We start from the raw sequence: 12,403 nt of genomic DNA, 5'->3' as shown, positions 1-12,403 counted from the left end.
GAACAAGAAGGAGCGGAGACGGAACAGCATCAATAGGAACTTCGTTGGGGACTACCTGGGGCTGGAGGAGCGGCCGGAGCTGCGTCAGTTCCTGGGCAAGAGGGAGCGAGTGGACTTTGCTGACTCGGTCAACAAGTACGACCGCCGCTTCAAGGTGAGGCACTAGCAGGCGGCCACATCTGGGACCTGACCCCAGCCTGGCCACCCCCCACCAGAGGCACACCCTCCCCTGGCCCAGACACACCTGCCCACAGGTATAGGCTCAACTAATGTAGATACAGCTGTCCATCAAATACGCCCTCGTGTAGCCCAGACACACCTGTCCATCAGATACATCTTCACCTGGCCAGACACATCTGGTCCATAATTACACACTCACCTTGTTCAGAAGCCCTGACCACAGATTCACCTTCACTTATCCTGGACATACCTATCCAACCCAGTCTAGACAGACCGCTCAGTTAGACCGCCCACCTTCACTTGGCTCAAATACACCTGTGCCCAGGTAAACCCTCATCGGTCCTGGGCGCCCATGTCCAGCAGGCATACCTTCACCTACCCTGTACCTGTTCACTGCCCAGAAACCCCTTTCTAGCCAATATACCCTTACTTAACCTCCTGTTTCTTGTATAAAGTAACCACTCATACAGCTTCACATGGAGGGACCCTCACCTGACCTGTCCTTCACCCGACCTGCCAGCGCTACCTCTCTGCCTGGGGTTGATCCCCTGGGGCCAGGCTGCCGATGCCCGGGGCTCCCGACACCAGTCTCTCTGGTTTTGCATCCTCATAGGCCATCAAGAGGGACTTGATCCTGACGCCCAAGTGTGTGTATGTGATCGGGCGGGAGAAGGTGAAGAAGGGACCTGAGAAGGGCCAGGTGCGTGAGGTCCTGAAGAAGAAGCTGGAGGTCCAGGCCTTACGGGGAGTTTCCCTCAGGTGGGGCTCCCACAGGCACCCCCGCCAGCCCCCTTCATTCTCAGCTGCCCTCTTACTTGTTAACCCATCTGTCACCCCGAGCGTCCTACCTGCTGCTGCTGTACCTGCAACCTTCACTTGGTCCTACCTGTCACCTTCACCTGCCCTCGCATTCACGACCCTTATTTGCCAACAGCACCTGTCCCGTCACCTGACCCTTACCACCTTTTCCAGCTCCTTGCCACCTCTCCCGTTTCCGCCCACCTGTGCAACCCCTCACTTGCCCCTTACCTGAGCCCTGACCCTCCCCTGTCGCATCTCAAATGTCAGTCCTTCTGCCGGCCTCACCTGTCACTCTCACCTGCCTTTCCTCCCGCCCCTCCCCCAGCACGAGGCAGGACGACTTCTTCATCCTCCAAGAAGATGCGGCCGACAGCTTCCTGGAGAGCGTCTTCAAGACCGAGTTCGTCAGCCTCCTGTGCAAGCGCTTCGAGGAGGCGGTGCGGAGGCCCCTGCCCCTCACCTTCAGCGACACGTACGACCCTCACCTCCTGCACCGTCCTCGGGCTGGGCACAGTGCTTCCTCCTCCGCCTCACGGACCGGCCGATATGCGCCCGCGCCTCGCCCCCTCCCACCCCAGCCCGGGTCCGGCAAGGATGGGATGGGGAGGTGACCCCCTCTCGGGGGGAGGTGGGGACCCCCACAGCTTCCTCCTCTCCTCACAGACTACAATTCCGGGTGAAGAAGGAGGGCTGGGGCGGAGGTGGCACCCGCAGCGTCACTTTCTCCCGTGGCTCCGGCGACGTGGCGATGCTTAAGGCTAGCGGCCGGACCCTCTCGGTCGGCGTGGGTGATGGACTGCCCAAAAGCTCCAGTGAGTCTACACCGAACCGGGAGACGGAGACTAAGAGGCGCTCAGGAAGAGGCGGGCCCCTAGGGGCGCCCCCAGCCATAGGAACCAATCAAGGCTGTGGGGGCGGAGCCAGTGGCGCGGGCCAAGGGTGGGTGAAGGCCATGGAGGGGCGGGACTTGAGAGACCTAAAGAGAGAACGCGGCCGTGAAGAGGGCAGGGCTCGCGAGGTGACCAATGAGTGGGCGAGAAACATGGAAGGGGCGAGGCCAGAGAGTCCACCCTTGAGCCGGCTATGAATGGGGAGAGCCTTGGAGTGGGCGGACCCAGGAGCCAATGAGAGATAGGTTACCGGAGGGGCGGAGCCAATTATTGGGCGGAACCAGTGTTCCAGTAGCTAAGGGGCTCCCTCCTGATGGGAGAGCCAGTGAGCCGGGGGAGCGGGGGCCGGGGCGGAGCCACAGAGTGGATTGGACTTGTGGGCGGGGCCAAGAACCTTGTCTGGTCACCACTCAAATCCCTACATCTTTTCCCCTTTCCCTTTCAGAGCCTACACGGAAGGGAATGGCCCAGGGAAAACCCAGAAGGTCGGCCCAGGCCCCTACCCGGGCAGCTCCCAGGCCCCCTAGAGGTGAAGCGACACCCCCCACCAAGTGTCTTCCTTGCCTCTTGTGGGCTCCAAGGCCTAAGCCAGACCTCTTGTCGACAGGATCTAACAAGCAGAGTTGACCACGCTCTTCTTTTCTGTCCAGAACTCTCCATAGCTCCCCATCTCCCAAAGAATAAAGCCAAAGCTTAGTTTGGTATTCAGAGCCCTTCAGAATCCGAACCCAGCTAACCACTGACCTCTTCTCTCCTCCCACCTTACACTCCTGTCATGCAAGCTACATCTTATTTTGCCAACTTACCAAATTTGTTCTTACCTCCAGGCCTTTGCTTGGGCAGTTTGCTCTGCCTGTCTCCCAAATTCCTACTCCACTTGAGCTCTTATTCAAGACCCACCCACAAAAGCCCTCCTACAGAAGAGGGTAGGGGAAAATCTTACCCCTTCAGAGTCTCCCTCTAGGGCCTCCTAGCCCCAGGGTCTCTCTCTCCAGGCCATTCCTTACCATACTGGGTTAAGAGTAGCTGCCTCTTCCCTCAGACAGGGAACTTGGAGCCAAGTCCCCCCAAATCCTCCTAGCATCATCCTGACAAATGCCCCCATCTCATTGCAGGCCTGGATCACAATGGGGTGCCTCCCTCTGCCAGAGGGGGCCCCCTACCCCTGGAATTCACATCCAGACAGGGCTCCCAGAAGCCACCACAGGGCCCTCCGTCCTCGGCCTTGGGGGCCAGCAGACGCCCACGGGCACGGCCCCCCTCGGAGCACAACACAGAATTCCTCAATGTTCCTGACCAGGGCATGGCTGGGTAGGTGGTGTGGGAGGGCAGCCCCAGGAGGTGGGGGAGTGTCTGGGGCTATGACGAGTGCCTCCATGTGCCCACAGCATGCAGAGGAAGCGCAGCATAGGGCAGAGACCTGTGCCCGGTGTGGGCCGACCTAAGCCCCAGCCACGGACACATGGCCCAAGGTGCCGGGCACTGTACCAGTACGTGGGCCAAGATGTGGACGAGCTGAGCTTCAATGTGAACGAGGTCATCGAGATCCTCATGGAAGGTGTGTGTGCCAGGGCAGAAATGGGAGGAGCCAGGGTCTGGAGGTCACCTCCTAAGCCACCCTGGGAGCCTGGCCTCACTTGTATCGCACCCTGTACCCCAGCCTCAGTCTTCTCACCTGTCAAGCACTAGGACTAATAGCAGAACCTACCTTGTGAGTAGGAAATGGGCCATGTCTGGATGGCCCAGGCCTCCAGACCTCCTACCTTGCCCCTGGGTTGCCCCTAGAGGAGCCTGGGACTCAACAGCACCCTCTGCAGGTGGGTAGGGGAACCCTTAGGGGTCATTCCTGGTTCCACCAAGGGGATTATGGGGAGGGACCTATAGGAGGAGATGGATGAGGGACGAGCACAAGTGAATGGTCTAGAAAATGTCAGAGTGTGAGCCAGTGACAAGGAAAACCCACGCGTTGCTCCCTCCCTTCCTTCTGTCTTCTCTTTTTTTTGGAAGTCCCCTAAAAGACATGTTTTTTCTTTTCTTTGCCGCACCGCTCGGCTCGTGGGATGTTAGTTCCCGGACCAGGGATCAAAACCAGGCCCTCGGCAGTTAGACCGCAGAGTCCTAACCACTGGACCTCTGGGGAATTGCCCTTCTGTCTTCTCTTTTCAGCTTCTGCCTTATGCCAGGCCAGTGCAGACGAATGACAGAAAGACAGGCACAGAGCCAGCATGAAAGGCTTTCTCCGGAGTGGGCTGGGCTCAGCCTCACGCTCTCTTCTCTCCCACAGATTCCTCAGGCTGGTGGAAAGGCCGGCTGCATGGCCAGGAGGGCCTGTTCCCAGGAAACTACGTGGAGAAGATATGAGCAGGACAGGGGCCTGGGATCCTGCCATCCCACCTGCCTGCCTGGATCCTGCCAGAAGCCAGGCCCTGCAATGCAGGTCTCATTTCCCTTGGCTGCATTGGCCAGAAGGTCCAGTCCTGTGGCCTCCAGCCCAGCCTAGCCCAGGTCCTGGGTCTAGGGCTCACCACTTAAGCCACCTCTGGGCCCTGGCTTCCCCCAAGGCACACCTGTTTCCTCCTGTGTCAAACAGGGCTAACAGCAGAACCTACCTCCCAGCTGCCTTGTGAGTAGGAAGTGAGTTGTGTCCTGCAGGCAAAGTGCCAGGCACAGTCGGGGGGACCTTGACAAGCTTGACTTCCCTCCTTTTCTCACCACTGAGGCAATAAATGTTTGCTGAGTGAAAACATGAGTTAACTTACTGAGCCCCAACAAGGACCACCTTCTCACAACCCTGTGGGGTGGTAGCAGTGAATATCCCATTTTACAGATGGAAAAATGGAGGCTCAGAGAGGTTTAGTCACTCACCCAAGATTGCACAGAGCCAAGTCTTGAACTCAGATATGCTTCTGCCCCTCACAAAGCTTGAGTTTGTCTCACCTGCTAGCTTCCAGAAGCTGCATGCCAGCTTTCCTGCAGCAAATGTTCCAGTGGGTCCTGTCAGCTTTGACTCTGCACCCCCTGCCAAACAAACTGGGACCCTACTGGATCCTGACAAAGGAGGCAGGTCCCACATGGCCCCCCATAATTCACCCTGAATCACCCCTGAACCCTGACCCCCACCCCATGTCTGTGTTTTCTTAGCCCTCACTCACCTGGCTTCAGGACCAGTTCTGACATTCGAGGGCCCTGGCCTTCTGCACTTATTGTCATGGTGAAGAGGGGGTCAGCCTAGCTACCAGTCCCCTCCAGCTGTCTCTTGGTCCCCACAGCTGTCTCCAAACCAGTGCCGGAGTCTGAGCCTTTCAGACCTTTCCAAATGAACAACCGCTCTGTGCTCAGCCCCACAAAGAGCAGTCAGTCTGGGAGAAATGGAGCCAGATGGGTGGGGTCAGGACTGTGCCAGAGAAGGGACAGGGCTTGGAGCAGGGGAGGGAGATGCAGAGAGAGTATGGACATTGCCAGAGGAGCCAAGAAGGATGAAAAGGGTCAGCAGACCTTTTTTTTTTTTATTTTATTTTTATTTATTTACATATATTTTTTGGCTGCATTGGGTCTTTGTTGCTGTGCGCGGGCTTTCTCTAGCTGCGGTGAGCAGGGGCTACTCTTTGTTGCAGTGCGTGGGCTTCTCATGGCGGTGGCTTCTCCTGTCGTGGAGCACGGGCTCTAGGCACGCGGGCTGCAGTACTTGTGGCGCACGGGCTTAGCTGCTCCACGGCATGTGGGACCTTCCCCGACCAGGGCTGGGAACCCATGTCCCCTGCATTAACAGGCAGATTCTTAACTGCTGCGCCACCAGGGAAGCCCTGGGTCAGCAGACCTTGATGGCAAATACCACACCGAGTGATCTATGCTGTGATGGGAGGACTCCAGGCAGAGGACACCTACCCACCTGGGGGATGGGAGATGAGGTATCAAAGAAAGACTGGTCAGCAGAGCCTTCTGTAGAATCTACACCTACCTGGGAAGCTGAGCGTGGCTGGGGAAAAAAATCCCAATTTTGCAACTGGGTCTCGACAGCCTTTTATTAGCCAATCACTATACAAAACCATTTAACTAGTCGCTTGAATGTCCCTGGTTCTCTGCATCTCTGATTTTTGCCCCTCCACTGCCCAGTCACCACTGTGAGTGTCTCTCTGCAAGACTTAGATTGGGGGACAGAGTGGAGGACTGTATGAGCCACAACCTCATCAGCTGGGCATTTCCTGGTGCTGAAGGGGAATGAGGGCCTCTGTCTCCCTTCTCTGCCCTAGAGTTCATCATACAGGCTGCCCCCCATCCTGGCACTTTGGGGTACAGCCCTGTGGGCCCACTGCCACATCAGGCACCCTGTTTGCAGGAAGTGGGGCCTTCCAGGCAAGACTGATGGGTGAGGTTTGGGCGAGGCACTGGGGATGAAGAAGGGAGTGGTTTTGACATCTTCTAACAGACAGCATCTCACATCTAGGTTATAGCATCTTCGGACTGCAAACCTCAGAGTCAGCTTGGTCCCCCCCACTCAGCAACATCCTGTTGACTCTTTTACAAAATTTCTTAAGTTGGGCCCCTCCTCTCTCTTTCTTGGTTCCCTGTCCTTTCTGGGACCTCGCCTCACCCTTCCCCAGATTGCACCAACCTCCCCTGCACACACACACACACACACACACACACACACACACCCCTCCACCCTGCATCAAAATGATGTTTTTTTAATTAAGGAGTTTTTAATACAGTTAATGAGTTTTAGCTGTATTAATGATAATCAAAAGAAAACAGTTTTTTAAAATTCAAACAGCCCATGGGAATTCCCTGGCCGTCCAGTGGTTAGAACTCCACGCTTTCACTGTGGTGAGCCCGGGTTCGATCCCTGGTCGGGGAACTAAGACACAAGGGATTTTTTTGGCCGCAACGCACAAGCTGCATGGTGCAGCCAAAAAAAAAATTCAAACAGCCCAAGAGTGTGAAAAATCTGTCTTCCCCTCACTCGAAAATTCCTGTCCCCCCCAATTTGTTAATGTCCGTCTCCTTTCAGTGGTATTCTTAGCGTATAAAAGCAGATAGGTACATCTTATGTATATATAGATGGAAATACACCGTATGTAAAGCCTGCACTTGCCTAGAACTCAAGAAATACTTCCTGAATGGTTAAATAATGTATTATAGAGATCTGAGATCAAAGATCCACTTTACCGTCCCCACAATGACCCATCCTCCAAACAACAACCGGCGATCAGATGGTGTACCTCCCCCTGCTAAAGATTCAAGGTTAGAATAGAGATCACATGCCTCTCTTTCCATGGTTCACAAGGTCCCTGCATGACCTTTCTTGCACCATGTCCTCTTTCTGACCTCCACTCCCTGCCTCCACTCTGCTCCAGCAGTGAGCTGATCACCTCATTGTTTCTTGAAAAAGACAAGCTTGTCCCTCCGCAACTCAGGCCACTTGCACCAGCTGTCCATTCTTCCCAGAGTGCTGTGGCCTCCTGACCTTCCATTGGCTCACTCCTTCCTGACCATCAGGTGACAGCTCAGAAGTCACCTCACAGGGCGTCTCTGGTGGCACAGTGGTTGAGAGTCCGCCTGCCGATGCAGGGGACACAGGTTCGTGCCCCGGTCCGGGAAGATCCCACGTGCTGCGGAGCGGCTGGGCCCGTGAGCCATGGCTGCTGAGCCTGTGTGTCTGGAGCCTGTGCTCCGCAACGGGAGAGGCCACAACGCTGAGAGGCCCGTGTACCGCAAAAAAAAAAAAAGAAGTCACCTCACAGAGAAACTTTCCTGACCCATCACCATCGCATCCTTCTGGGGTTTTGTTTTGTTTTGTTTTTCCTTTGTAGCACTTAATATAACGTAAGATCGTTTGTTGCATGTGTTGATTCATTGTGTTTCCCCATTTTAAACTGTGAGCTGACTCTGGGAGTGGGGATGTTGGTCTGTCCTGTTCATCTCTGGGTCCCCAGCGCCTAGCACAGAGTAGGCACTCAAGAAACGTAGGTTGACGCGCAGCAACGAAGACCCAACACAGCCAAAAATAAATAAATAAAAACAAAAAACAGTAGTGTTAAATTCTAGAGTGACTTTCTGAGATGTAGTGAGATTTAGTGAGGCTGTATTAAAAAAGAAAGAAAGAAAGAAAGAAACGTAGGTTGGCTAGGTGACTCATTCCACGCCGGTATACCCAAGGCTCTCCATTCATCCTCCTGAAAACAATCACCTCTCCATTCATCCTCCTGAAAACACGCACCTCTCCATCCTTAGGCTACACCCGTTCCGGGTGTCCCGAGGACGGACAGTTGGGCTTGCTTCCTGCCCTTGGCTATCTCAGCAGACCCGTTCCAACGTCAGAACTAAGTGCATTGAAAATTTTGACGGCCACTGCCAATTTCCCTCCAAAGAGGAGGCCCTCTAAACACGACCTCTTCAAAAAATAGAACCGCCGTTTATCCCCTTTCGAGGTATGGTGACGGGACTGGAGAGGATGAAGATGCTCATTTTGCAGAGGACAACACAGAGGCCCGGGAAGATTTTAATCCTAGATCTCTGCCTGCAGATCCTTTGCACCCTATGACTGCCCTCGGCTTGCAAATCCGCAACGGCGCACGCTCCGCCGTCCAGGACAATCCCGGATCTCAGGCCCCGCCTCCTCGCGGAGCACTGTGCATAGGCCCCCTCCTCCGTTCTCGCGAGAGCTGGGAGACGAGAAATGGCGCCGACGTGAGCGGGAGCCTGCGGCCACCAAAGGAGTCACCGCAGCCTTAGCTGGAGCCGCCGGAGCCGCGGGAACAAGAGGCCGAACCAGGCCGAGGATGGTGAGCGCGGCGCCGGGGACGCGGACGCGGCGAACCAGCGGGGACTGGCGGGGAGCGGCCCTGTAGCGCACATAGCCTCCGGCCGACCCCGCCCCCACATCCGCCACATCTGGGCACTCGCCCGCCGCTGGCTGAGGGGACACAGGTTCGTGCCCCGGTCCGGGAAGATCCCACGTGCTGCGGAGCGGCTGGGCCCGTGAGCCATGGCTGCTGAGCCTGTGTGTCTGGAGCCTGTGCTCCGCAACGGGAGAGGCCACAACGCTGAGAGGCCCGTGTACCGCAAAAAAAAAAAAAGAAGTCACCTCACAGAGAAACTTTCCTGACCCATCACCATCGCATCCTTCTGGGGTTTTGTTTTGTTTTGTTTTTCCTTTGTAGCACTTAATATAACGTAAGATCGTTTGTTGCATGTGTTGATTCATTGTGTTTCCCCATTTTAAACTGTGAGCTGACTCTGGGAGTGGGGATGTTGGTCTGTCCTGTTCATCTCTGGGTCCCCAGCGCCTAGCACAGAGTAGGCACTCAAGAAACGTAGGTTGACGCGCAGCAACGAAGACCCAACACAGCCAAAAATAAATAAATAAAAACAAAAAACAGTAGTGTTAAATTCTAGAGTGACTTTCTGAGATGTAGTGAGATTTAGTGAGGCTGTATTAAAAAAGAAAGAAAGAAAGAAAGAAACGTAGGTTGGCTAGGTGACTCATTCCACGCCGGTATACCCAAGGCTCTCCATTCATCCTCCTGAAAACACGCACCTCTCCATCCTTAGGCTACACCCGTTCCGGGTGTCCCGAGGACGGACAGTTGGGCTTGCTTCCTGCCCTTGGCTATCTCAGCAGACCCGTTCCAACGTCAGAACTAAGTGCATTGAAAATTTTGACGGCCACTGCCAATTTCCCTCCAAAGAGGAGGCCCTCTAAACACGACCTCTTCAAAAAATAGAACCGCCGTTTATCCCCTTTCGAGGTATGGTGACGGGACTGGAGAGGATGAAGATGCTCATTTTGCAGAGGACAACACAGAGGCCCGGGAAGATTTTAATCCTAGATCTCTGCCTGCAGATCCTTTGCACCCTATGACTGCCCTCGGCTTGCAAATCCGCAACGGCGCACGCTCCGCCGTCCAGGACAATCCCGGATCTCAGGCCCCGCCTCCTCGCGGAGCACTGTGCATAGGCCCCCTCCTCCGTTCTCGCGAGAGCTGGGAGACGAGAAATGGCGCCGACGTGAGCGGGAGCCTGCGGCCACCAAAGGAGTCACCGCAGCCTTAGCGGGAGCCGCCGGAGCCGCGGGAACAAGAGGCCGAACCAGGCCGAGGATGGTGAGCGCGGCGCCGGGGACGCGGACGCGGCGAACCAGCGGGGACTGGCGGGGAGCGGCCCTGTAGCGCACATAGCCTCCGGCCGACCCCGCCCCCACATCCGCCACATCTGGGCACTCGCCCGCCGCTGGCTGTCACTCGGGGAGCACCCTACCCCCTACTTCCGGGCCTGGTTTCGACTGGGCCACGCCCACAGGGCTCGGGCACCGCCCCAGATCTTCAAACGGCCTGGGCCCCAGCACTTCCAGTTCGCCTGCACAGCTCGAGCCCGGCTGGTAGATATATCTCCGTCCTCGAACAACCCACTAGGCCACTTTTGGCCCCTCCAGCATCTTCCTATCCGCGCCCGGTTCAGAGCCCCGCCTTTGCCCCGCCCACTCCCTATGGGCCACGCCCCTGCCTTGTAGGGGGTCTCCTCCCTTTCCAAGTTAGGGTCAAAGGCATGCTTCTTTCATATAGGTGATTCTTAGAAAGGTACCCTCTTCTACATTTGGAACACCTCCAAGCTCCCTCCCAGAGGATGGGGACACAGGAGGCAGGAGCTCAATCCACCCTCACCCCCTGCCACTCCTTAGGATGGGGGCTGACTGGGTGACGTCTCCGGGGCATTTGCTGCTTCAGGAATGCCCAGTGGTCTTGGCGGGGTGGAGGAGTACCCCTGGGTGGTCCAGGCAGACCCTGGGCCCAGAGGGGTTCTCCCCACCTCTTCCTTCCACCAGGAGGAGGAAACCTCGGGTCCCAGCCCGGATATGCCGGGCACTGCAGAGCCCAGCTCCAGTGAGACCGACAAGGAGGTGTCCCCAGTTGTGGCTGCTGTAGCCACTTCCTCTTCCATGGGGGAGGAGCCAGGCTCTGACCAGGCAGCCACACCCCCAGTGTGGGAACTTGGAGGGCTTGGAGGGACCCAGCAGGGTGCCTCCCCAGCCCCAGACAGTGGCCATGCTGGCCCTGGACCCGGCCTTGGCCTGACCAGCACTGTCTCCGGAACCAGTGAGGACCTGCGGCCTCCCAGACGACGCCCACCACCAGGTGACCCGTGATGGGGCCTTCTGGGGGATCACAGGCCTGGAACGATAGAAATGAAGAATACAGAGTATCTCCAGACTTGGGGCCCATCTAGAGGGAATCACCACTTACTGAGCCCCAGGTGTATGCCAGGCTGTGAGCCAGGCCAACTCAGCCCCAACCCTCTGTTGGGGGAGGCAGAGGGTGAAGGTCCCAGTAAGAGACCATAGGGTAATTGCAACCCCATACATGCCTCTCTGGGATAGAGCCCTGGACAGCGTGGATGGAGAAGGGACGGTGACACCCCCCCTCCCCCTGCTTCTGTGCGTCCTGCAGGGAAGCAGATACCCTGCTCCAGCCCTGGCTGCTGCCTCAGTTTCCCCAGCGTTCGAGACCTGGCACAGCATCTGCGTACCCACTGCCCACCTACACAGTCCCTGGAAGGTAGGGCCAGGGTAGGTGGTGGGGAGGCAGGTTAGGGCGGGAGGCAGGCAGAGCCGACTGGCCACCCCTCTCCACTCCTCTGTCCTTCATCCCCGCCCTGCCAGGCAAGCTCTTCCGCTGTTCCGCCCTGAGCTGCACCGAGACTTTCCCCAACATGCAGGAACTGGTGGCACACGGCAAGCTGCACTACAAACCCAATCGCTACTTCAAGTGAGACCCCGTCCACCCCCACCTCCGCTGGCGCTCGGTGACCAGGCAGCTCCCCCGGCCCCAACTGATTTGACAGCCACTACCGGGGGTCCGGGCTTTTCTCCCTTCCTAGTCCAGGGGGTTGGATCGGGGAAGTGGGCGTGAACTAGGGCAAGCCTTGCCCTTAACCTGCCCAGAAGAGACACTGGTCGCTAGAGCAATTTCCGGGGACCCCGAGGGCGGGGCTCGGAAGGGGTTTGGCGGGGGGACATACTTGGCGCGGCTCCGCCCAGCCCTCTACCTCCCAAGAGGAAAAGCGATCACCTCAGTCACAATTGAGACTTCCTTCCTCATCTTCCCAGGGCTCCGACCTGGAGGGGTCCGGAAGGGTCGCGACCACAGTAGGGGGACGCTTAGGGCAGATTCCTCCCCCGCAGATGGGAGATCTGTTGTTTGGGCCCAGGCTCCCTAACCACCCTCGAGAGGCGGCTCCTCAGGTTACTACGGATAGGCCCCTCCCTTGTCCCCCAGGAGACCCAGCCCAGCCCTGTGCCGCCCCCAGGTGTGAGAACTGCCTCCTGCGCTTCCGCACGCACCGCTCCCTCTTCAAGCACCTGCATGTTTGCGCCGAGCATGCGCAGAGCCCAGCCCCGCCGCCACCCCCCGCCCTCGACAAGGAGCCACCAGCGCCCGAGCGCCCCCCGGAGTCCGACCCTGCGTCGGCGCCTGGGCTACAGTTCCCGCTGCTCGAGCCGTTCACGACCCCTGCCCCTGCCCCCACCGGGCCCCTAC

At 57.3% G+C, this 12,403-nt stretch overlaps 2 protein-coding genes across 2 annotated transcripts in view; both read left to right on the top strand.

The window, feature by feature from the left end:
* MYO1F (myosin IF) overlaps positions 1-4,232 on the top strand; it is a 33,246-nt gene extending 29,014 nt beyond the window's left edge. Inside the window, exons 23-30 of the mRNA XM_007460754.1 lie at positions 1-154; positions 794-939; positions 1,307-1,453; positions 1,645-1,793; positions 2,317-2,400; positions 2,987-3,182; positions 3,260-3,429; positions 4,156-4,232. Of these exons, the coding sequence (XP_007460816.1) occupies positions 1-154; positions 794-939; positions 1,307-1,453; positions 1,645-1,793; positions 2,317-2,400; positions 2,987-3,182; positions 3,260-3,429; positions 4,156-4,232 (1,123 nt within the window). The remainder of the gene's footprint in view (positions 155-793; positions 940-1,306; positions 1,454-1,644; positions 1,794-2,316; positions 2,401-2,986; positions 3,183-3,259; positions 3,430-4,155) is intronic.
* Positions 4,233-8,547: 4,315 nt separating this feature from the next.
* Positions 8,548-12,403, top strand: part of ZNF414 (zinc finger protein 414) — a 5,198-nt gene continuing 1,342 nt past the window's right edge. The window contains exons 1-6 of the mRNA XM_007460753.1: positions 8,548-8,558; positions 9,906-10,248; positions 10,693-11,002; positions 11,315-11,422; positions 11,527-11,632; positions 12,174-12,379. Of these exons, the coding sequence (XP_007460815.1) occupies positions 8,548-8,558; positions 9,906-10,248; positions 10,693-11,002; positions 11,315-11,422; positions 11,527-11,632; positions 12,174-12,379 (1,084 nt within the window). The remainder of the gene's footprint in view (positions 8,559-9,905; positions 10,249-10,692; positions 11,003-11,314; positions 11,423-11,526; positions 11,633-12,173; positions 12,380-12,403) is intronic.

The sequence above is a fragment of the Lipotes vexillifer genome, unplaced genomic scaffold, assembly GCF_000442215.2.
Source record: "Lipotes vexillifer unplaced genomic scaffold, Lipotes_vexillifer_v1.1 scaffold1011, whole genome shotgun sequence".
Classification (NCBI taxonomy): domain Eukaryota; kingdom Metazoa; phylum Chordata; class Mammalia; order Artiodactyla; family Lipotidae; genus Lipotes; species Lipotes vexillifer.
Note: the sequence above shows the minus strand (reverse complement) of the source record. Positions and strands in the feature narration are given on the sequence as shown.